The following is a 25,912-nucleotide window of genomic DNA, read 5'->3' as shown; positions in this document are numbered from 1 at the left end:
GATATTTTATTGCAGAGAACGACTGGTTTCCTCAGCACACGCTGGTGAGGGAGCACGATTTCCTTAAAATTATGTAGGTGGCTTTCTCCTTACGCGCAACCGAGCCGTGAAAACCCATTATGTTAGGCATCCTTGTGAGAATTACTATCCGTTTTATAACTGCCACTCTTGTCCTTGTGATGTTTCTGTCTGCTTTAAGTGCGTGGCGATTTTTCTTTTGGCAAATACCGTTATTTAATCTGGAAAGCATCACGCTGACGTGAGATGGTGAGGCAGAGACGGCTTAAGGGAGGAAAAAACACGGGATCCCATTTGAGAATGTAAGAAGAATTTTATTTAGAGGCTACAGAAGAGAGACTAGGGCGACAGCAGGGGAAGTTAAACTGTGGTGCATATAAAATGGGCGGGCTAGTCCGTATATTAGAATGGTACAGCCTATTTTTATAAAAAAAAAAAGATGGTCTGCGCTTGAAGATAGGATGTGTGCCATGCGCTATAATTACTAGATCAAGTGAAATTTGGTTAGAGATATCGGTTCACCGTCCACATCTGTGAGTTGAGAAGAATTTTTTTTGTTGCTGACAGACTGACAGAGTTCAACTCACTACAGCAGCACCAATGAACAGTGCGAGAGACCTGCGCATATCGTCAGCAGCCACTTCTCCAGCCTCAAGCTAAGATTCGTTGAATCCGAAATCACTGAGGATTTTTTCCTCATTCAGTTCAGCTAGAAACGATTTTCCCCAAAAGTTTGAGGACATAGGCATCGGACACCGAATATAACCGACGCCCTTCTGCTGTACGTGATTTTGTCCTGCTGTAAGTGATTTTGTCCATTTTTATTGCCATTTTCAGGCAGAAGGATGATGGGGAATAACGTTGAAATTTGGAGGTGATGGTTTGTGTCACTGGACACCGCGAGGATAGAAGACGAGTTTTATTAGGCGACAGAAGGGAGTTTTCGTCGAAATGTTGACCGTTTAAACGATGTTTTATGACAAAATGGACAGCTTGTTGAGAGCAGCCGGGTTTCAGCACCGCGGACAGCGCACCGAATAAAACACCATCAGCGCGCATTTGCTTAATTACTCCGCCAGGCACGAATGAATCGCCATGCATGTATTCAGTCGAGCCTCGCAGGGATGCCAGTTGCATACCAAATTCAACCACAAATGTTAAAGTCGTGTGTTGTGTTCTGCGGTGACATTTTCTCCTGTATAACTTAGAAAGTGCGCTTGTGCGGGATTTTCTATTCGACTCGTTAATCTGCATCATCCCCACTTTATCAAATCCTGCTCAACCGAATGGCATCTTTTGATTTATTTTTTTTTTTTTAAATATATTGTTCCTTTCTCACCAAAAACATTGATGATTTCCCATTAGATTATTAGACCACATTGGAACATCACCAGCAAGTAGCAAGCGTAAAGTCGTCTATGTATGGTTGTGATTTAGTGGCAAACAAGGGCTGATGGTAAACCGTGGTTAAGCGTTTGTGCATAAGTAAGTAATCTGTCCTACACTGGACACGTCACATCAGTAATCAGAAGGTGAAAGAGCAGGCGAGCGCAGTAGCGCAGACTATTGCTTACATACTTTATGATCTGGCAGACATCACAGCTTGATGATTAAAGTGAAAAGCCCGTGCTCTTATTTGAGGGGATTTAGTTTAATATTGCCGTGTGTCACACTGCAGGTTATTAGAGGATGTTGTGTAAGGGGTGTAATGTGATGCTGTGTAATTTCTCCTTAATTGTTATGCGCTAAAGCTACCTCCACATGCTTGGGTAGTCAGGAGCAGTTATGAAACATTCAGTGTCTTTCTGGTCACATAGATGCTGGGAGGCTATTTTTGGTGTCTCGCAGTTAGGGTGTAAAATATGTCTCTGTCCATGTGACAGCTAAATCAAAATGATGATGTGAAATCTTTGAGTGGTGCGTGTGCCAAGTGCTATGTGATGGCCTAATGGATGTGACAAGCCTATTTGGTTTGATTCATGCTTTCGGAATGAATCAGAGTGGGGGAAAACATCTCAGCAGAAACAAAGTCCCGTCCGGTGCCTGGAACATCTCTGACAGCTGTTGTTTCAGCCCTGTTTTATGTTAAACACCAGATGTGTTGAAATGTTGGTTTATTATTGGCCCACTGGCTTACATTACATGGCAATGATGTTCTGAGACACCTTCACTCTCTCTTTGACCTCCAGCAGTGAAAGGTCCTCATATCGCAGCTATGTGTGGATGGAGCAGGAGAGCCTTTCTCTATCTGTGGGCTTGTTTGCTTGTTGCCAACAGCGTATTGAGTGGGAAAAGGTAAGATCACACAATTAACACATGCACTGACTTCAAGTATGTGAATGCCACTATATTAAAAATCCACAGTGTTCAGCATGGAGCCCAATAGGAGGCTATGGTTCAATATATTCACTACTACTGGACTTATTATAATTCTTATTGCATTTAGCCTTTCCCTTAAAAGAATATTATATACAACACAAACACAAGGGCCACATGTGTAATTATTTCATCCTGATGTTAGTCTGTGTTTTCTTTTATGGCCACAAAGCAGTAATTCTGTCAATCTACAGACCTGTCGTACAGGCAGCCAGTGATACAACCGGGTCAGTTTTCTGTCATCCTGTCTATTTTTGGTGTGATGGGCGACACTCCTACAGAGCGTATTCAATGTGGTTGTAAGTGGGACATCGGCGCAGGACACCTGCGTGCCTATATTTACATAGAGGTAATAAGAAGTGCAGTACAGAGAGGTAAGATGTGGGAGCTAAAATAGCCTCTACATTGCCACAGTGTTGCATTTTTTAGTCCACTAGTCTTTTTGATAAAGAGCTACATTCTCTGTTTTCAGTCCTATGCTGTGCACGGTAGAATGTGCATGTTGCATCCAGATGTTTGCCAGAGATCTGATCACAAGTTGTGACAGTGGCTGCCAGGACGACGTAAGTGCTTTAGAAACTTGCCTTGCAACGTCAACAATGACGGGTCACATGTCACCTACTTGATAGCAGACAAATAATGAAGAGTGAGAGAAAGCGAGTTTTTGGGATGGAGATTTAAAGGTCAGCTGACTGCTGCTGCTGCTGCATTAAAACCAATTTCATCTAAACCCTGAAAAGCTATTTATGCCAAAATACTGCACTGTGACTTTACTATTTTGATTGATACTACAACAGGCCAAGAATAACAAGAGCCTATTGATACAACAAGGCCAAGCATTCATCATTTAACTGCTGCAGTTGTATAAGAGCTTCTCAATTGTCTTCCCATTGAGGTTCTACTGGAGAATACTAGAGAGACGGAGAGGATCAGCCTTCTCTGCATGGTTGAATAATTCAGTGGAAGTGTCACAGGCAGCTGATTTTAGTACCTATGTCTTGAGATGGTCCAGCCTGCTTCTCTATTTGTAACATCTACACCACAAAAATCCATACAGTGTGCATCGCAGTTTTCTCCTTACATGCCCCAGGCACATGCAGTGCACATATGTAATGTCTCTTAGGTGAAATGTGTATGTTCCAGAGTAACATGTCATCACAGAGCACTGATTTGTCTCAATGTTGTAATCAGAGCTGAAGGTAAGCTTCGAGACTAGCTGACTTACATATGGGGAGGCAGATGTCCTGCACTCCGAGCCCACCCTGACTGCTGAAAAGCTGTCACCAAAACAACAGAGTAATTATCAACAAAGGATTTACTGCAAGACTCACTTAGCCCCAGTGCAAACACACACACACCTTGGTGGGATTTGGAGGAGCTGTGGTAATCAGGGAGACCTGGCTCTCCTCTCCAGTATGTCACCAATGACAGAAATTGGCTTTTAAGTAGATACCGGAGAGATGAGAGGGGCACGGACTGCTGAGAGAAAGAGAGAGGCATTGGCAGAGAAAGTGTGAACAGTAGTGTTGCTGTTCAGATGACCTGTAGATGGGGGTGGTGTACAGGGTTTTATGAGAAGGTGGCCCTTACTAAGAAATAGTATTTTCTTTCACAAACCCCATTCTATATTTCTTTTTCTTTTCTATTGCATGTCACCAGAACGCTCACTATATGTGAAGAAACGTATATATAAAATAGAAATTAAAAAAAATATTCAAGAACCGCAAGGAATAATGTTTTTTTAGCCAGCCTTTTGATAATGCTGTATAAAAACAAATATATTTTATGAATGTACAAATGTTTTATTATAACGTTATCCGATGTCACAACAATGCATCGGGATTAAATAATCTCTGTCGTCAATATTAATTTAGCTCATTTAGGTTCTTAGGTTTATTTTATTTTCACCTTTAATTTTAAAGGTTTTTGTAATTGTTTTATAATTATTTAAAATGATAAATGAATGTTTACACAAACAAAGCAGACAAATACACACAGAGCTCTTTCGTACGAGTCAGTGTGTGATGTGAACGAGGGATCTTTGTTTACACATCAACATGTTGCTGTTTACATCCAGTGCATGAATCTGTCCTGTTTCTAACCTTCAGCTCTGTAAAACTCCAAGCCCTGGTATTTATTTTAATTACAGGATTTTGCCTTCGCCTTTAGAGGTACTATATTATACAGTGCCATCTTTTCTACATCGACTGTTTTCCCTTTATTCTTCAACTCTTCCTTAACTTGTTTCCCATGCCCTTGTGAACTTATCTCAATGACCTCTCCCTCTCCTTGCAGCCGTTTGACTAGCATAGCTTGTTTCCAAACACTTGCTGTTTGTTTTTCCATGCAATCAATCCAAACACTATCGACAAAAAAAATGAGGAAGGAGATGATTGCTTAGCAGCAGAAAGTACATCGCAGTGCTGAGACTCCTGGCAGGGAATTATCAGCTTTATCACACATGCAAACAAATGCAATACAGGCTCGTTGTGTGCCAAACCTCCAAGCACATGGAATCATGTATTCAAGTAACACACGTGCATTCACATACTCTCCGAGTATTCTCTCACATCTTAATTTTCATGTGCATGTGTTTTACTGCCTAAAATAACTTCAAATCTGTGCTGTAAACTTGATATCATATGCTTTCTTACTTTCCAGTCAACCGAGCAATTGGTTAAATATTTATTTTTTATTATAATCTGATCTAAAGCCTGGTTGTCACATGCTGTCACTAGTCATTAGACAATGGCATTGAAGTGTGTCACAGATTTACAGGACTTGACAATTGTACTGAGTGTTTTTTTTTATATACTATATTTTTTTAAAGAATACTGTGCTGCAAGTGCAGATTTACAGAGAGCACACAGATCCATTGTTTTGTTTTTCATGATTCATGTATTCGGGGATTTTTCTTACTGGTTTAGCATTTTTCCAATGTTCTGAGCTCCAAACGTAACTTCTAATCCTCTTTTCTTCCTTAGCTCTGGGCAGAATGGTATGACAGATGAACAGAAAGATAACACTACGGTTTTCACCAAGATCTTAGATAGCCTTCTGGACGGCTATGACAATCGCCTCAGGCCAGGACTAGGAGGTCAGTAAATCAGACATTTATTTTCTTTCTCAGGGTGATTTTCCTTCTTCACATATACGTATACATGCACAAACATATACTGTACATATATGTGCCATATATATCGTATAAGTCAGTGATTCCCAACCACTGTGCCATGGCACACTACACCATGTGTCATGAGAGAGAATCAGGTGAGCTGTTGAAATTATCAAATTATTGTTCTGGAAACTATTAGTTATTTAGCTAAATATGTCACTCTGTTTGTCACTGTGAAATTAAGAGGCAGAACAATTAAATAATATTCCACTAGGTGGCAGTAAATGGCTAAACAATCTTAAAAAAAGGAGAAACTAAGAGCTGTTGAAGAAGATCTTTGTGTGTATCTTTCTTCAACTCCTGCGAGTATATCAGTGTTATGTTCATCTAAACAGACCTGGATTCCACACTGATTAAGTGACTTATACGTAAAGAGAAACTAGAAAATCATTTCAATTCATTACATATACAATTTGGGACATTTATGTTTGGTGGTGCACTGTGGGATTTCTAATGAAACTCTGTGGCATGGCTAAAAAAATGGATTCGGAAATACTAGTATAAATGACATGGAAACCACACACACAATACAGCAAAATGAACTGTAAACACAAGTCCTTCCAATGTTTGTGGGTATGGTTGCAGCAGTAGATTTTGCTGTCATAGTTTAGATTAATTTGATGACATCTGTTTTTTAGGTTCATGCAGTTTAAAATGAAAATATTACAAATCTGTCATTTATTCATGATTGGGTCACTTCAGATTCAGAATATCAAAGAGTCATGGTTTTACATGTGTGACCTCAGTGCTGTGCCAACATGATGGTATATTTCAGAATCAAAGTGAATATTAAATTAATAGAAACATGAACCACTGTCCAGGTAATCTACATGACACAGTCATGACACACTGCTCTCTGACAGTAATGTGTGTTTATGTGGATGGTCTAAATGTTAATGCCATTTTCAAAATGTATCTGTTATCATATACACTGAATGAATTTAACATTATAGCTAGGTGGTTTTGCATTAACAGGTAGTTAGGGGCTAATGGATGCCACTGATAGTAACTCACTTGTGGCAATTTCCTGCTTCAACAGAGCGTGTAACTGAAGTCAAGACTGACATTTTCGTGACTAGTATTCGAACCACGACATGTTAAGTCTCTTTCCCCTCTGTAAATGTCAGTCCCACCCACACTGACAGGATCTGAGAGCTGTCGCATATTTATTAATTAATTCCATTCCTGCGTGTTAATAAAACTGTCACATGAGTGAAGTGAAATCTATGCCTGTGGAATGGTTCTTAATCCAAAAAAGCCAACCCTGAGTGCTTATCTAAATATGCCTCCATTCATTTTGTCCTAGAAATAGTCGACATATTTGGATACGTGTTAAAATATTTCCTTAAAACTAGTACCCTGAATAATCTAGCGGTAACATATATGGGTATGTATAAAGGCTTCATGTACTTTAATGATTGCTTAAGTCTTCTCCATATGTTACTATAAGAAGTAGGGGATGAGGAGTTGGATGAGTGGGTGTTCACCACCAACACTTGATCCTTGACCTGTGCACCGGAAACCAATTAAATCTATCCAAATGTCTAAATGCCTCTTTACTACTTCTACCACTTAGGGAAAAGACTTCTGTTAAATGCCTGTGAAGTGTGTGTGTGTGCGTGTGTATTCTACTTGACATAATCTCAGTTAATTGCGCCGGTTGACATGCAGGCCATTTTGCTGCTGTGTTAAGGCCAGAAGAAAGCTGGGGAATATTTTCTCCAGCTCTAGCCTCTTCCTATCCTTCTCTATTACCTTAAAGCATTATTTCCTTTCATACTAATTATCTCATGCAGGTCGAGTGGAAAAGCCTGGAAACTAATCAAAAAAAGAAAGAAAAAAAAAAAACAGACAGTAGGGTAATTTTTACGCACTTCCTTTATTCTGCCGGGCAGTCAAGTGGAACTTTTTAAATTTGCTCTCAGCTACAGTAAAAAGCTGTCTCAAATTTGAATTGTCCACCTAATTTTGGGCACGGGGCCTTTTTTGTGTCAAATGTAATTTAAATGACTTGGTAAATAGGTTTTCTCCCCAAAGATAAGGGCTAACAGTGGTCATTTCTGCCACTAATGTAATACAACATGACCGCTAACCAAAAAGAGACTCTCTGTGCAAATACTGCATTAAACCAACCACACCATAGTAATATTCACCATCATAAGATTCACACAGGAATGAATGAATGACTAAACTGCCTGCTGCACGGCTGCACTTTCTTCCTCCACATCCTTATCCTTATCTCTCCTCTCCTCATCACCCACCTGCAGGAGTACACCATTGATGTCTTCTTCAGACAGAGTTGGAGGGATGAGAGACTGAGGTTCAAAGGCCCCATGTCAGTGCTTCGTCTCAACAACCTGATGGCCAGCAAGATCTGGACCCCAGATACCTTCTTTCACAATGGAAAGAAGTCAGTGGCCCACAACATGACCATGCCCAACAAAATGCTGCGAATTGAAGAGGAAGGCACTCTGCTCTACACTATGAGGTAGGCTTTCATGTGAACGGATTACAGAATGACCTAGACATTATTCATAGAGTTATATATTAATTTCTTTTAAATTAAAGAGATTTTGTTTGCACCTTAATGTCATCCACGTGTCTTCAAAATCAATATGCCTGAATTTATAAAATTATATCTACATATAATATTTACTCAACAAGAAAAAGCATATAGCATTTGATTAATTCACCATAATATATACTGTATATTTATAGTAATAGATGTCTCTTGATAGCATGCTCTGTAATCTTAATACAAAACCAAAAGCGATTTACATCTGGAGAAACTGAGTAAAAAGCCGTGAACCTTTGTTTCAGTGTGTTTAGCGGTGGGGGGAGGGGAGGAAGCTCGGTCTACCCTGTTGTCACAGATGTGTGAGATGAGGGATGTAAGGGAGATTAGCATGTCATGGGTGCATGGCCTGGAATGCTGTCATGGAATAGAAACCCGCCGCTCAAAGAATTACTTTTTTTTTTCAGTTTAATACTTGAAACAAATGTAATATTTCTGTCTTATGGACATTAGTGTGTTTCCGTTTGTCTTTCACATCTACCGGTACCTCTGTCGCTGTCTACTTTTTGCTGTTTTCAATATTTTCACTGCTTAACACCATGTGATCTATCCAGGCTTACGGTGCGAGCAGAATGTCCTATGCACCTGGAAGACTTCCCAATGGACGCTCATGCATGTCCACTGAAGTTTGGAAGCTGTAAGTGTCCCTGCATTTAAAATGTTCATTCGTGCTGTATATGTACTGTATATATAACCATGAACACTCACACAGACACACACACACACACCTGCCTCCCTGATATGCTGTTCCCGCCTCACCTAACTGGAAGCATGACCTTGCACTAGTCCCTGATAAGGAACAAGAGTGTGGGGAACAGCTGTTCTCTCAGAGGAGCTGTCCTCCAAAGCCCTCTTGGTTTCCCCCCATTCAACCCTGCTGAGCCCTGCAGGACCCTGCAAGACCCCAGCAGGCGTGCTGCACAGCAACCTATGTTTATCAAAGCCAGCGCTGGCTGTAATATGTCCAGAGCATCAAAGCAGCTGGTCAGTGCTGACAGCTACCTCCCACTCTGCATCACCCTTGAAAGAAAGGACTTAACCAGGAATGGAATGATGAAAGTTGGAGACAAGAATTGAAGAAAGAGACAGGGCATACAGCAGGGTTTAGGTAGTAAGGATGTAAGCAACATGTAACCAATCTAAAACGGAGGAGTGAGCATTGCAGAACAGCTGCACAGTGTGAGAGAAAAATCCGGCTTCAAACCGTCCTCAGACTGAACTTACTGCCTGAATATTTCAGCAATAAGCGATTTTTCCTCATGCTGCAACATGCAGTTACACTATTCTTACGCCTACAACAGTAAAAACCCAATCCAGCTCTGACAGGATCGGTAGCTAAAGGGGGGCAAAAAATATATATCTGGCAGTTTTTACTTCATGGGAGGTTCAGTTTGTTTATTATCTCATAGCTGATAAATGACAAAGCAGTGCAGCTTGATGTTGAATCACATTATTAGGTTTGACAAGGAACATCAAATATTAAAAAAAAAGAATGACTTCAAACAGGTAAACAATATTAAATACAGGCAGGAGACAAATTGAGTGAGAAGGCAGAAAAGAATGATTTACTTGAAAAGTAAATGAGACGAGGCAGGTAGAGCAGCACTGAGGGATGACGACAAGACACGAAAAAAAAAGACACGTTTTTTGGGAGAAACTTTGAATTAACTTTCCTACATGGTATAACTAGAATATCTCAAAATATTTTTTTTCCCAAATGTTACAGGTGTCAATCTCAAGAGCGTTTCAGACTGACATACGACAAACAAACTATTATTTAGTTGCAGACAGAGACACAAACAAAACTGATGCAGACCATAGGACTGAAGACAGAAACATCTACTGTGTGGTTTACTCAATGTGGGCGTCTATAGTTGAATACATTGCTGATATATGTGCAGGAATCAAAGAAAGACAAAGAGGAAGAGGAATATATAATTGCCCTTTCTGTCACAGTTGAGTAGACAAAGGCAAATGATTTTGCAGCAAATAAATAATAATTTTCAGTGAATCTCTCACAGCACAGTAGCACAGTTGTTGAGAAAACATTGGCCCTGGAGCACAGGTTAAAGCTGCCATGACTGTGTGACATATAGGAGGACATATATGAGGGCCCAGCAGTCCATTATATATACCCATGTGTGAGTCTTTGTATAAACAATGAAGGCAGGTAGACCAGATACACTGTATACTGTTATAAAAGAATGAATACAATGCAAGAGCACTAACCTTTTGCTGTTTTTGTCCTTATTAGACGCCTACACTCGAGCCGAGGTGGCGTATGTGTGGACCAGAGGAGCTGCCCAGTCTGTGGTGGTGGCAGAGGACGGTTCCAGGTTAAACCAGTATGATCTGATGGGACAGAGTGTGGATTCTGGGGTGTTGCAGTCCAGCACAGGTACAGTAATGAGTTTGTTTTATGTGCAACAGATGTCTGCAAAGAAAGAAAAGCAAAGACATGAAATGGAAACACATTTTAAAATTCCCAGTGTTTACACAGCATTTTTAGCCCTTCTGATTTCAGCAGTTTGCTCCTCAAAACATCATCTGTGTAGTTGTTTACCACGCTGCAGAAAGTTCAGACACCCCATCTGTGCTGTCCTTTTTCTTTGTTTTACAATGACAAGAAATGTCCCAGATTCATCATCTCCCTACAGGCTACTACATCTTTTCCACACCTTCTGTTTTTGGTCCATTGATACTTGCAAAAAGGTGACCTGCTTGCACTAAAGCTAGAGCTGCAGGCTGAATGCACTGCATAAGACAGACCTCTCCGACAAATTTACACTTTTCTTAATTAGTGAAACTAATGGCACACATGGCACTGTGTTAACTCTGATTGAAATAAAACTCTCGACCGTGCAACAGACAGTTTAATGGACATTGGTGTTTCTTTTCAGCAATAACACAGAATTGACACGCAGACATTTCAGTGAAACCTCAGTGTTGTTCATGTGATTGCAGTGGTCTCCCTGCAACCAGGCGTAGACCAGTTGGTTGACAAATGGCTCCCATAACTATGGCAATAAATCCTGACCACAATACAAGTTAAAGCCCAACACACAGCAAACTAATAAAAAAAACATATTACACTATAGGGACAGCTGCGATGGATGTCTTCAATTTTTCCTCCAGCAGCAAAAAAAAGTTAATCTCTCGACTTTCTGACTTGTCTACGGACCACAGGAGAGTATGTGGTGATGACAACCCATTTCCACCTGAAGAGGAAAATTGGTTACTTTGTGATCCAGACGTACCTCCCCTGCATCATGACTGTCATCCTTTCCCAAGTCTCATTTTGGCTCAACAGAGAGTCCGTCCCTGCTAGGACTGTTTTTGGTGAGTCACGTTCTTCTCTTAAAATCTGTTGGTAGAAATAAATTCACCTATCAACAAAACTTGTGGGTAAATAAAAGGAACATTGGATTAATCAGTTCATTATTTTTATCAAGGCCAATGAAAGTGACTTCGGCGTCATTTGTGTGTCTGTGGACGTGGTTGATATTCATTTTCTCATTGTGTCCCTGTAAGAATGCAGAGACACAGACTCTTCTCAATGTCAAATCATTTTTTAACGCAAAGTAATTGTTCCCAAAGAATGATTCAACAATTTCATGCTCAATGCAAACACTGTTGTACACTGTTGTTGTTCTGCTGTGTCTCTGCACCAGTGAGGTGAACATGAGCTTTAATCAACTGTGGCTTGCTGCAGTAGAATTTCAAGCACAAAGCACAGCAGGACTTTGAATTTACGTGCTCTGAATGTGCATCAACAAGTGCGTGTGTGTGCACGTGTGTTCTGCTCGTGCCTCTCTCTGATGTGTTTGTCACTCTGGTTTAATGTATGTACAGCTGCAGGGGTTGACCTACGTGCATTGTCATCAGGAGTGTGTCTGATGTGAGTCTGTCTGTCACACTCAGGTCTTACATAATGCTGCCTAAAACAACAGCTTTTGCTAGTCTGCAGCATGATCTGTAGCAACAGAGACCAGCAGCAGGCAAAATGTCCTTGAGTTACCTCCTCACCACCACCCACACCGCCCTCTCTCCTCCTCTCCTTCCTCTCACTTTTCTCAAAGATGTCATTGTCTCCCTGCAACTTAAAACATGCAGATAGATTGCTCTCTGTTCTTTATCTTCTGTTTTGTCCTTCTGGTTTATGAGTGTATTTTTTGGCTGGGTGTGAACGCCACAGCGGGCTACCTGCAGCGATCGTCACGTGTCGAGGGGAAGTGAGGATGGCCTAGATTGGGGTTAAACTACTATCTAGGGCACGTGTGTCCCTCATGCTATCTTTGCTGGTTCTGCTTCAGGAGATTACAAGTGTGCATGCAGACGATGTAGACACACACATTTACACACACATGCACACACAGTTGAATAATTGCATGTGCAGGATGTCATGAAGACACAGATCACTGCAGCAGTTTTACAGGCTTTACTGAAAACTGATGGATGACCCTGTTCTCCCAAGAGGTTGCAGTGTCAATGTTGCTTAAAATGAATCATTTAAAAGATGCAGAGGGCAATTGGGATCTTTCATAGACATTTTAATCCTGTGGCTGGCATACATGAGTTGTAGGTTGAGGTTGGGTCCTACAATAGTGTGCTAGGTGTTAGCTTTAGTCTTCCAACACTTGTGATTCTGTTGGTTGTGTGAGAATCATTTGAGCTGCTCTGTTGCCTCGTGACTTGTGAGCCTGATTTGTAAATTGGGCTTTGAATATTAAGTCAGTATAAAATAAATTAGAAAATAGTCTGTCCGTGGTCTTAGGCTCAGAATGTTGAAAGGCATTAGTTTTTCAATTTTAGATGACACTTATGTTTGACTTTTTAATATTTTCTTTTAGTCAAATATCTTCATGTACATCTCAACATGTGCTATTGCACAGCAATGAGTAAAATCCACCAATTTCTTGTTCCAGCAATATAATGGATTTTTTTTTTAGCAAAGCAAAGGTGTTGGTAATTTCTAGAAATAACTATGATTAATCGTGATTACACCAACCACTCTGTGGTTAATCTGAATAAAAATGTTAATCATTTAACAGTACTATATAACACTCAAATTATAAACCAATCAATTTTTGTCTTCTTTTTATAGATTCAAATTTAATCAGTGAACCCCATAATAAACAATAACACGTCAATCTGTTTTCCTTATCTGCATAATTTCCTTAAAATCCCTTCAGAACTTGAAAGTGAATAAATAGATGCTTGATAAGATTCACAACTTAATGCCTTTTAATTCTTTGCTTGTGTTCTTCTTCTAAGATGCTCAAAAATTAAGAGCAGAATTTTTGAAAAATAAAGGTTTGTTTCCATTTGGGGAATCATCCTAAATAAATAGGCATTATTCAAATCCGATTAGCTCTATTTAAATAATCAAAAACAAGCCAGGATTTAGTATCTATAAATGACGCAGCATTTCTTTTCCTCCTTGATATTGTTACTTGTGTTGTCGACACTATCCTGCAGCGGTATAATCACTCAGTCGTTCCTACCAGGTGCCAGATAGCGTGCAAGTATCGTGACGCTTTAAATAAGCACGTTTGTTTATGCTGCAATGACAAAAAGGTTTTATTTTATCACGCACACAAAAGACTCCAGTGACGCCTCATTCTTTCCCTCAAAACAGGCAATGGAGAAGAAACATTGCGTTTCATTTGTTGTATTCTGTCAGAGCAGAGATGCACTAGAATGATGGCAGACATTTATTCACAGCTGGGATTTTTCTGAGCTTCATTTCAGAACAGAGTCCCCATGTACCATATATTGCACAACTAGTAATAATCACCTTTACGGATGATCTCTACAGATGTAATCAGATTTATGTTACAAAGCCCACAACAGAAACTGCCAAAAAATGTACAAGTGAAACACAGCGCCCAATGTTTAAATTACATTATGTGACAATGATGCACAGCCTCTCTTCTAAATCTCTTCCCCAAAGCCTGCCCGGTAGTTGAATAGGTAATTTAAAGGCACAGCGGTGTGTGGAGTTATCTTATTTATCATTGTGCCGATTAAATGGCTGATTAGTTTATGGCTAGCCAGTTTGGTCTGCTGGGAAACTGTTGCTAATTTATTTCTATGCCACTACTGCCAAGAACAAAACAGAGGAACCCGTAATGGTACTGATAGTTTTACCTCCAACATCCTACTGTGTGTCTAAGACGTCAGGGACAACAGCACTCCCAAGATTAACTCGCTTCCTGTTCTCCTTAAAGAGCCATAGCCTGGGTATTCATCGATTCTCCCACAATGCTTTTTAATGTATCTGCTCATTAACAAACAGCATCTGTGTGTGTGTGTGTGTGTACTAGTTGTTGTGTTTACCAACAATGTGTCTGTAGGAGTCAATGCATTTTGCTGCAGCCACACCTGTATATGCTCCTGCTGGTTGTATGCCACTGGGTGTTAATGATGATGTAGTGGAATGTTTGTGTAGCAGTAATGCTGTTTGATAATTACAGTCTGCCAATCAACGCTTCAGTCCATTTAAATGGATGATGAATTGAAGACTTTGTGTTTCTCAGTTTTATTTTAACCTCCTGAAAATGTGATTATTGATACATAAATGGCCCGAGCACAGCTGCACTCCCAGAGCATGATTAAAAAAACAACAAGCATTCATTGTAGGGAACATTCATTAACCCACTGTTAAAGATATAGCATCAAATGTATTCAATTATGGCTTGAGATTGAAATTTTAAAAAAGATTTTTCCCACTAAAATTAAAATAAACTAAATTCCTCAGTTTCTCTATATTTACCTCCAAATGGAAAACTTAGACTTTCCATATCTTTCTAGTTTCCAATGTCAATAATTCCATGTACAGTGACTTTTTATGACCTCAGAATTGTTACTAATAATTATTAAAACAGGATATACAGCAAAGTACAGCAAACTACAGCACAGTAGTAACAGTTTGACACCAAAAACCTCAACAACTACATTCTAAACCAAAGAGCAGAGGAATGAATAACAGGCTGCAGGACAAACACATTCCTCCTCCTTCCTGATTAACAGCTCCCTTTTCTAATGTTCCCTGATAACAAATGTGTGCAATTAGAAGTTCGAACAAAAAAATATTAGCTATGAACCAAACAATGATAACAACCAGCTGAGCACTGCTGTGAGCTGGAGAGAACTCATTATTCAAATACACATAATGCATCTAGTATAGACAACATTACCAAGAAGTATATGTTACATTTATTTATCAATTTTGTTTTAAGTATCAACTTATACATTTGGAGTACTACAGTTAAGCCTTTTTATATAACTTTTGTAATTTAAAACATTAGAACTTGTAAAGGTTTGGATCTAGTCAGGCCCATGAACCTGGTTGCACATAGCACATTGGCTTGGTTAGCTGAACTTCCTATGTTTTCTTTTAAACCAACAAAGACCTCTGGGTAAACAAATACAGTTTTCATAGTTGTATAGTCATATAACCATATGACTCCATTGACAGAGCCCTCAGATAGGAAGTTAAGATAGTTTAAAAGTAGAAACAGTGAAACTCACTCACTTTGTTTTCTTCTTGCTGTTCTTCCTGTGTTCAGGCAAAAGAGTCCCTCTGGGAACATGAAAATGTTAAAGGTTCCCTTTTTTTTTTTTTGTTGTTGTTTGTGTGCTCTGAGTTTCTGTTATTGCCAAATGAAGGTAGTAAGCTGCTACACACAACACAGCTTTGTTTTAAGTGGCACCTGTCATATGGTGAATATGAAAGGTGCCACTTAAAACAAAGCTGTGTTGGTGGTCAAGGTTGTTGTATAGTGAACACCTTTCTGCCGCATCATGTATAAAACATGAGGGTAAAATTATGCTACCTGAAGACAAATGTATTAACTGTTTTAACCTGTAGCCTTAGTTTAGTTAATGTTAAGGGAAAATTCAATGGATTTAAAATCAGTTTCACATGATTGAAATTTGAAACCTATGAAACAGGTGCATATTGAGATTACATGTCAATGCAGTCATATCAAATTTAATTATAATTACATCTTCCGTAAAAGCTTTTAATAAAATAATGCTATCCGTTCTCTTTTCTCCCTTTTTGTAAATAGTTATTTTCCCCTCTGTGAGTAGAATGAGTCTGCAAGAATGTGCAGACTGAGTTAAACTGAGTGGAAATAACTTGGTTAAGACCCGAGTTAATAATACAAATGAGCAACTTTGTTCAGTGACTGCCTTCAAAGCCTCCAGTCTATTAAGTTACAACAAGTCAAATGGAATCATTTAAAGTCAGCGCCAGAGATTTGTTCTAATTAAACAGTCCTGCTGTGATTCCTAAGGAGAACTGTCACTGAAAAGATACACAGAGAACTGTTCTACCTCCGTGGTATAGAACCCTCACGTCTGGCTGTATTACGAAGAGAAACATATATATATTTACATTAAATGTACATAAACATAAAGAGAATTCAAACACATCCTGTGAATGTCTAAGTAGAACATCTCTGTCTTCATTATTATTTATTTTCTCTCATGAAAGACGTTTGAGGGACTGGAAGACTAGTTTCCATGACAACGCAATGTGTCAAACAAAGTAAAGGATATATGATTCCAACCATCAGGGTTCTTTTGTAGGGAATTGCGTAACACCCAGTGGTGCTGCCTTCATCCATCTCCACAAAATTAACTGATTTGCTGGCATCTAAAAACCTGACAGATTAAGACCCCTGTGTCGCAGCCCATCTGTCCGTCCACGTTCCCTCCCTGTTGTCCGCTGCTTTCCACAGTAAACCACTAATCCTCCAAAATGCACAGACCTGCATCCTCCTCACACATTTGCATTTACGTTCTTCAGTTATGTCTCACGATGCGATGTGAAAGCGCTCCTTCCTCAACCTTCACAGTAGCTAACTGTTATGGAGCAGTGAAAGTGGAGCTGAACTGCTTTGTATTTCGGCAACCTGCTGTAGCCATGAGTTTGCATAAATTCTGATGGACACACAGTAAGCTGCGACACCTAAAACCAAATGTCACGCTCCACCAGATACCTAGGGACTGCAGTTGTCAAACCTGAGGTACATCTAGTGCTGACCCGTCGACGCCACCGAAGAAAACAGACAACAACAAACATAAGCAGTTTCCTATGTTGTATTATAATAAGTTGTTATAAATATTTGAATATATACTGCCTCATCATCTGCGTATATCTTTAATGAGACATCTTGTTTTGGATATTTAGAATATGAAGATTAAGAACAAATATTTTTTAATTAACAAATGCCATTTGCTTCTTTTTTTTTGTCCCTTTTTATTTCACAAACCACACAATGAGCCAGACATCCTTTGTACTTACTTCTACCTCCAGTAAATGCATTGGAGCTGTCTTATTTTCCTGAAGCTAATGAGGCATCATTTGAGAACATAATAATCACCTTTAATATATCATGTCAGCCAAGTCTACTGCACACTGGCAAAAATTATACAAAAAGGAGGCTGAAGAGTGGGTAATTAATCTCACATCTTCAAAGTTGAAAAGACAAAAACAAATCTGGAGGATATTTTACTAAATAACAACAGCTGGAAGGTGTCTTTGTGAAGCCTGCACCGAAGCCATACCTTCGAATGAAATTATTTAATTTTCTTTTTATGCTCTTTTGAATCTGTAAAAAGCAGGTAATCAGGCTCAGTGGTCCATTTGCTGAAGGCAGCATTTGTTGCTCTGATGGTCACATTTCCAAGGACTAGACTCTTAATAAAAAACAGTCTGAAAAAGACAAAGAAAGCTGCAGATACAATTTCTTTTTTTTTTTTTTTTTTTGGTTATACTTTAGAAGCTAGTTCAAGATCTAGATATTTTGTATTTTATCACAAAAATATCGCCTCACATCCAAAGGGCTTTTTCTCTTCTATCTAATTAATGGAAAAGACCAGGTATTAAGTCCTTAGGAGCTGCAAACCTAAATAGATGATCATTATGTTACACACTGCACTCCTTGACCCACTTTCTGGATGTTTACCTGAGTCAATGTGTAAATTGAGGTCATCAAAATGCCCTAGGAGACTGTTACTGTGTGTATCTTGGAAATGAACCGTATGATTCTGAGCTGGATTGAGTTTAGGAGAGAAATCACAGATCCTCATTGTTGGTGCCTGACGGCTTACACAACGTCTCTGTTAAGGAAGGGTTTTTGAATTTCCAGGATCTTTTTTTTTTCAAAATTTCACAGATATCTCGACCTCCAGAATTTTCAGAATCATCTCTACTGTAGATTCTAATGATATCTGAATTTATATCTACTCTTGATAAACACATCTATGATACACAAAGGAACATGTGTCACCCATCCTTTTATATACGGCATCACAAAAACCCTGTCTTTACTCAGAAGTTAGTCAGTTTGACTCCAAATTTTCAAGCGAAGCTGGATTCCTTTTCGTAAAGCTCAAAGAATTTAATTTCTTACTGTCTTCTTGTCCAGAGTCTTAGATTCTTTTTACGTCTATAAAAGAGCATGGCAAAAACGCTTTATCGTTATTGTATTATAATTACTCCAAGTTTGCAGATCACATTCAGGATTGAAGTCCAAATGACTGTTGCTTATGAGCAGCAGTGTCTGTGAGGCCCAGGTCGAAGCTGCAAAGACAGATTAATATGTGATATAAGAAAATCCATTCTGTTTATGAATGCAGAAATAACTTTCCATGCATAATATAGTTTTATTACATCATTATCATTACCACCATCTATCTGATATGCAGCGTTAGCCTCGCATATTTTCTCTCTATATATTTATCGAGCACAAGCCAGTTGTATTTTCTTCTGAGATCATAATTGTGTATTGATCCTGCCTCTGTTTTTCCCCGCAGGAGTGACCACTGTCCTGACCATGACCACGCTCAGTATCAGTGCTAGGAACTCTCTACCTAAAGTGGCCTACGCCACAGCCATGGATTGGTTCATCGCTGTCTGCTACGCTTTTGTTTTCTCTGCTCTCATCGAGTTCGCCACCGTCAACTACTTCACCAAGAGAGGTTATGCCTGGGATGGAAAAAGTGTGGTGCCAGAGAAGGTATTTGACGTATTTTAATCCCCTTTCATTGTTTTTATATCATTTTAAAAGACAAAAGATTTACCACCGTATAGACAGGCTTGAAAAGCTCACAATTACATTTGTAGAAAATCAATATAGTCAGTGTTTGCCTCATGCTTTAATCTCCATTTATGAAAACGCTTCAGTCAGCAGAGTAACATTCTCTGTCAGCATATACACTGTGGACAAATGTTGAACAGTCATTTATAATATACATTTTGTATTTTACTATATCAAATGTTGTCAATGGTAATAAGTGTGGAGAAAAGAAGGTGGTGCACTACTGCAATAAGATTCAAAAATAATATATATTACCAGGACTGTGTTTAATACAATAGGTCAAAGCAGAGTCAGTTATTTATTTCTCCAATCTTTACTTTTATTTATTTTTTTAATAGGGGCAGATTACATTTTTTAACCAATTAATTATAACTGTGGATTTATTGTCAGTTATCAATTAATCATGAGTAATTGTGGTCATAATAGTTCAAGATGAGTCACGATAAATAGAACTGAATCAGCATTCCTAAAAAAAAAAAACATGTGTTTGAATCAACATATGTGGATGGTTGGTGGAAAAAAGGAAGGTGATTTGCCCATTCATTTTAACGGACCCATTAATAATTTGTGGAAAGGAACTATCTACCTATAGCTGTAACATTTGCCTTTCTTGATCTATAAAATCAGCAAAAGAAGAAGAAGGATTCCCTCCTGAAGAAAAACAACACTACAGCCTACCCAGCTGCCACTGCAACAGCCTTCGCACCCAACATTGCCAGAGACCCAGGACTGGCCACTATTGCCAAAAGTGCACCACCACCTCCAACTGAGCCCAAGGAGGAGCCAAAACCCAAGCCTCCAGAGGCCAAGAAAACATTTAACAGTGTGAGCAAGATAGACAGGATTGCCAGAATAGCATTTCCCCTGCTCTTTGGAACCTTTAACTTGGTCTACTGGGCAACCTACTTGAATAAGAAGCCCAAACTGCAGGGGATGAATCCACACTAATCCGTCTTTTAATCTTTTGAAATTCTAAATGTAACTATTTCATTCTTTCTTTCGTATTCCTCCTTAAAAAAAAGATATTTATTTTCAAACAAACATGGTGTCCATGCTGGTTTGAACTCCCAGTTGTTGCATTGCTTCGATGTTTACTTAAAGATTTTGAGGATTTTGAAAAAAACTAAACAGAGAAAAAAAAAAACAATATTACAACAGTACTGACTTTGAAAGGCCTGTTGTTCACGGTGAGAAAATACTAATATAAATAAATAGTCCAGAGAATGCTATTCTACAACCACTCATAACCCATATCTGTACTAAATATTTATTATTCTAATTATTATCATTTACATTTATTTTTACCAGTGTGTCAGACATGTGGGAAACCGAGCTAGCCTGGTATGCACGAATGAAACATTATTTTTTTGTTTATTTATTTATAGAATTACAGATAAATATTTTTCAGATGGCTTAACATTTTAGATAGATCAGTAAAATCATCCACCTAGTCATTGTCACCTCCCATTCTTCCATTCTATGTAGATGATTTTGCAATTTAGTATTACATCATTCTTCGAAAAAATATTTTAGGGTTCCTGCAAGAGCAATAAAACATGTCTCAGTGGACACAGCATTTATCTAGGGGATCAAAAAAGAAGTACGAAAAAAAGTCAATCAGCTGTGCTCGGCATATGAACTACTAATTTGCTTTCACGGCACTGTAAATATTCTCATGTGTTAGAGGTGTCGACATTGTTTAAGCTTCGCAAATTTTACCTAAAGGCTATGTTTGTTGATTTCATCCAAACGTGTTTTCACTTCATTTCGTTTTATATGAAAGAGATATCTATACCTTATTATATATATAAATCTATATATATATATATACAGTATATATAAATATATACTGGTCTTCTTCAAGCTTAAGTGACTGTTTTTCACCAAGTTAGTGTTCCATTGGAAGCTGCTTTCACACTGGGGTAATATATCGGTCAGTTGTGCGTCTGTGTGTACACAATGACAGCAAAGACAACAACACCATCACTAGTGTAAACACAAACTGACCAGTCATGAGTAAGATTGTATAAAAAAAAGACATCTCAAACATTTTAGAGCATTTTACATTTAGAATAATAATAATAAAAAAATACTTAGATGGTTTGTTTGGTGAGATTGACGTGATTTATGACCTCATTTGCCAAAACACCACTTCTAGCAAAGTACAGTTCACATCACTTAAGGAAAGATGGGGCATTCTGAGAAGAAGTGCCTTTCCCAGTGTCAGAGGCGGAGGTGTGATGGCTGTTACTTTGTTGATTGATGAAACATCCATGTTGACCATGACGCTGTGTCCTGGATCGTGTCTCTCACTATGGCTGAAAATTGAAATATATACCCACTCAGAAAGTACCAGCTACACTGCCTTCAGTATCACATGCCTGTTTGGATTCATTTGCTGTTGTTGTTGTTGTTTGTTGGTGAGCAACAGCGATAGACGGGGAAGGAGACAGAGGGAGACAGGGAGAGGAATAGACGTTGAGTTGAGGTGGCACTGTAATTTTACTTTAGCTGGTACTGTGTTCCGCACAGACTTGTCTTGCAGTTCTACCACAGTGATAAAGATTAATATATTTTTGTAGCATGATGTCAGTACCCTCTATAAAGAAGAAAAAAAACAAAACAACCAAAAGTAAGGCAAATGTGAAAAGAATGCTTTTGTTTTTGTCTTGAACTTGCTTGCTGTTTTTTTCCCCTGTTTTTTTATTTATTTATTTTTTTCAATTTAGAAATGATACTTTCATCACCTGCCTCTTCTGTAAAAACGGCATGTGACGGTTTCTGGACAGTCCTTCTAAATTATGTTAATGTAGCAATATTAATTAGCAAGGGCTTTTCTTAGGAACATAACATGACACTTAGCTCTTGGGGGGTTGTATTCATTGTAGCTTTACACTGATTCCTCCTACTTGTAATTTCTCTATTATGCTGTATCTAGAAAAATACTATTGTTTTGGGGGTTTAGTTGTTGTTGTTATTTATTGCGTTTTGCATCCCTGATGAAGCAGGGTCTGACATCGTTGTACACACACTCTGGACATTTTCTGTGTATTACTATAGCTGTGGCTTTTCTCAGTATGTGCACTTCCTGGCAGAAGAAAAACAAGAACTTTCTGTGTATTTGCACCCAGAGGTGAGAGGGTAATAAGATTTAAATACAACAACTGCTGTTGATATTGTTCTGATTTGCAATTAGATTATGAGCAAAACTGATACTATCCTCTATTTTTTTGACATCGTTGCAATCATCTGCATGAAGTACAACATTCAAATCCACCAAAGCCACAGACAGAGGGTCAAGAAACAGCAAAGTTCAGGGTGAAGAGTTTTACAAATGATCCTAATTCCAAAACTATTGTATGTATGTTTATTATCAAGGAGAAAGGAGATATATATATATATATATAAAAATGTATACATATGTAATATATATTATGTATGCAGAATTTGATTATATTAATGAAGACATTAACTCAATGATAATTAATATTGTTTGCGTTATCAACCTGTTGTTATGCATTTTGCACATTTAGAATTAACAGTTGCATTTACATTTATATAGTTAGCTTTGTGCTATGCAAGGACAGCTTTGAACCACACCATTTTCCCCCCAGTTGTTGTTTCCAATACACAAGCAATGGTATATATATATATATATATATATATATGTGTGTGTGTGATAAGAAGTTCCTGTCATCCATCTCTGCTGTGCAAACCATTAGCTTGATTTTATTCTATGACTATACAGGGTGACTATGGAGAAAACGGTTGATCATCTTTTTTTTTTTTCTATTTGCACGTAAAAGTCTTGTGAAGGGTGGAGAAATAGAAAATTGATTGATTGATTTTAGAGATTTTTCTCAACAACTGTGCAATACAGAAACTGTAACGATGAACACGGGGGGAAAAGGGTAAAAAAAAAAACTTATATATTTTTTTTGGAGCTTCTTTGACATCACGTAAAAATGTTGCCAAATTGATTTTTTTTTATTATTATTATTTTGCTCCCAAAGTCGGAAATACTGTTTAAAATTTGGACTAAAGACAAAGTGAAATTTCTACAGGGTTTTATTTTCCTCTGAACGTTTTTGATATACTTTCAAACTGGATCAAAACTAATTCTACTGAAAATCTACACCTAATGCTCCAGAAAGAAGGAATGTAAAATATGAGGCACGGTGCAATCATGAGCTTCCAACCCTTACCTTCAAACTCATACACATGTAAATAGTACATTTGTTGCCCACAAGTCATTCGTTTGATTATGTTTGGTGCGAGGACCATTTCAGTTCTTTGCAGCACTTGATTTTAACACCGAGTTTGTTTTGTTATTTCTATATACCTACTGTTTTTTCTTGTATTTTTATCAAAGCAAACTATATTCTGAGTTTCACTGACGTGTAAAAAAAAGACAAATTTTCTAAAGCACAACAGTTGACGAGTAAGAATTAGAGAAAAATGTGCTGTGTAACACGTGGACAAGAATAACCAACATCCATTTACTTTTACGAGCATACGACCCAAATACTGTCCACAGGAATGTGTTTGAAGTGCAGTAAAATACTCTAAAGGTTCTGATGGATGTAAATGAAAAGGTGTACCTTCTGTAAATGTTTTATTTTCTTTCTTTTGGTTATGATATGGCCCTGTAGGATCCAATTCTCTGCATTAGTCTTTAAATAAAAAGAACAAATGAAAGGTTTGGCCTCCTCTCCGTCCTTCTGCTACAGCGTACAGTAAATGCTACAATCACAAACAAAACCGATGATTTGAATAGTGCTGCGAATGGCAGTGACAAATACTGAGGCTGTTTCGTATTAACATGAACACGTGTAAAAACACGGGCCTGCAGGAAAAAGGAAAAGCTGTGCATTTCTGTGATTACAATTTAGATGTACGATTAATTACACTAACGCTTTAACAGCCTCGGCTGTGATTTGTTAAAATTAGCAAACATGCTACAACACAGCGCTCAGAGGTTGAAATGGTGAATTAAAGATGACTAATAGGCTAATATACAATCCTTAAACTCATAAAATCACATCATGTTTGTTTTGTATTTTACCTACCATTGACACCTTCTGGTTTCAACTGATTCTGTGTATAACTGCCTTAATGTCCAGGTAGAGCTTCTGCCCCACGACCTCCACTGGCACACTCAACTGTAGGTTCTGCACCTCATTACTTTTCTCATCACTTCTGACCCTCTTCTCCCCGCCACTCTTCATAAGCCTCCACTTCATCTCCACCTTCTTCATCTTGCTGACTTTCATTGCGGGGGAAGGTGTGCTTCTTCCTTTAAAGCATGAGCTCCCAAGGCCTGAGACTGTTATGTAACAAAGCTGCTTCTCACTTCGCACAAGAACAAAGAGTTGAGGCTTTTTCTCATTCTCTCTGCTTGGTCTCTCCTTCCCCTCCCTGGGCAAGGATTACCATGTTTTCTTTTGATAAGAATTTTACACGTTTTATTTCACAGCGGTGTGTGAATAGGCACGAGTACATGCGCACCTTAACTGCAATTATTCCAGAATAGTCTCAGTCAGCCCGCAAATTCCATCTTGAGGGTCCTTTAACAGTATGCCCCCTAATAACAAATTCAACCACAGGTTGTAATTGAAAACAGTAGGCAGTGATAAAATATCTTTAGACATGAGAACCCAACTACAGGCAAACATTATCATAAACATGAATAAATCAACTAGTTTGGCTGTTGGAAGAGTCAATAAATATCTACACTATTGCTTCTATTCAATATCAGTTAATTAAATCGTCGTTTGGCCCAGTGGTTCTAAAGTGGGGGGCGGGGTCCAATGCAAGTCAAAATATTTTTTTAATTTAATATAAAGTCAAAATTAAACACAAGTTTTATTTAGGGAACAGTGTGAAGATTACCCCTATGCTGACTGATTAATGTAAGACAGAATCTGTTCATTAGAATCAGACCCAAAACATCTCCCTGAGGATAACAATTGCACAAAATCTTTAATGAAACTCTACCTTTAGTAAATTCATATTCTTCACAGCAGGAACACCCAGGTCTCAGATCAGCTGAAGAGCAGTGAGTCGTCGTTGCTCTGCTCAAAGCCCCAGATTCTCGTGTCACATCTCATTGTCAAAGCTCTAAATTCTCAAGCTCGGCCTCGTCAGGAACTCACATCTCCTGAGATTTCTATCAGTTATCACTGTGCTCGCTCTTTCTCATGTCTCTTTGCTTCAGCTGCACACTCCGTCCTGTTTCCTGCTGTCTCTTTTTTCCACTCTTACCTCTCAGAAGGCTTACAAATGACTTGGCCTCGCATCAGGGTTTTAAATTTTTGTTTTTTCTTACACCGATTAAATCAATAGATAAAGACAAAAGGGCACTCATAATGTATGACCATGACATGTCACAAAATGCTCAAACATATGCACAGTAAATTTTGTTCAGAAATTATACAATGTCTCTAATGCAGTGGTTCCCAACCTTTCTTGACCCTATTTTGACTTTACAACTTTCATGCAACACCAAAAACATTTCTGTTCTTCTAGAATTATTTTTTTTTCTGATCACGTTTGTTATACTGTGTTCCAAATACAGTAGAGAGCAGCCAGATTAGTGCACAGAGTGACTTTTTGTTTTCTCTGATCACATGCACAGTTAGGTCAGCCTGATTT

General features: G+C 38.5%; 1 protein-coding gene and 1 long non-coding RNA gene across 3 annotated transcripts in view; one reads left to right on the top strand and one right to left on the bottom strand.

Moving 5' to 3' along the window:
- The window catches only part of LOC103394956 (uncharacterized), a 28,581-nt gene extending 12,814 nt beyond the window's left edge, over positions 1 to 15,767 (bottom strand). The window contains exons 1-3 of one of the 2 annotated variants that reach the window (XR_523213.3): positions 15,682 to 15,767; positions 11,402 to 11,508; positions 10,374 to 10,578 (exon numbers count right to left, since the gene is read on the bottom strand). This is a non-coding gene — a long non-coding RNA (uncharacterized LOC103394956). Of the gene's footprint in view, positions 1 to 10,373; positions 10,579 to 11,401; positions 11,509 to 15,677 lie in introns of both variants that reach the window. The other variant, XR_001761627.2, reaches the window with a different exon arrangement.
- On the top strand, positions 1 to 22,911 carry gabra1 (gamma-aminobutyric acid type A receptor subunit alpha1). The gene is made up of 10 exons (XM_008332460.3): positions 1 to 799; positions 2,208 to 2,313; positions 5,379 to 5,491; positions 6,609 to 6,665; positions 7,826 to 8,057; positions 8,699 to 8,781; positions 10,399 to 10,542; positions 11,331 to 11,483; positions 18,975 to 19,177; positions 19,886 to 22,911. The coding sequence occupies exons 2-10, from the start codon at positions 2,234 to 2,236 to the stop codon at positions 20,204 to 20,206; spliced, it is 1,386 nt and encodes a 461-aa protein (XP_008330682.1). The 5' UTR covers positions 1 to 799; positions 2,208 to 2,233; the 3' UTR covers positions 20,207 to 22,911.
- The last annotated feature ends 3,001 nt before the right edge of the window (positions 22,912 to 25,912 follow it).

The sequence above is a fragment of the Cynoglossus semilaevis genome, chromosome 19 (genome assembly GCF_000523025.1).
Source record: "Cynoglossus semilaevis isolate Cse_v1.0 chromosome 19, Cse_v1.0, whole genome shotgun sequence".
In the NCBI taxonomy this organism is placed as follows: Eukaryota; Metazoa; Chordata; class Actinopteri; order Pleuronectiformes; family Cynoglossidae; genus Cynoglossus; species Cynoglossus semilaevis.
This window is presented reverse-complemented; position numbering and strand designations above follow the sequence as displayed.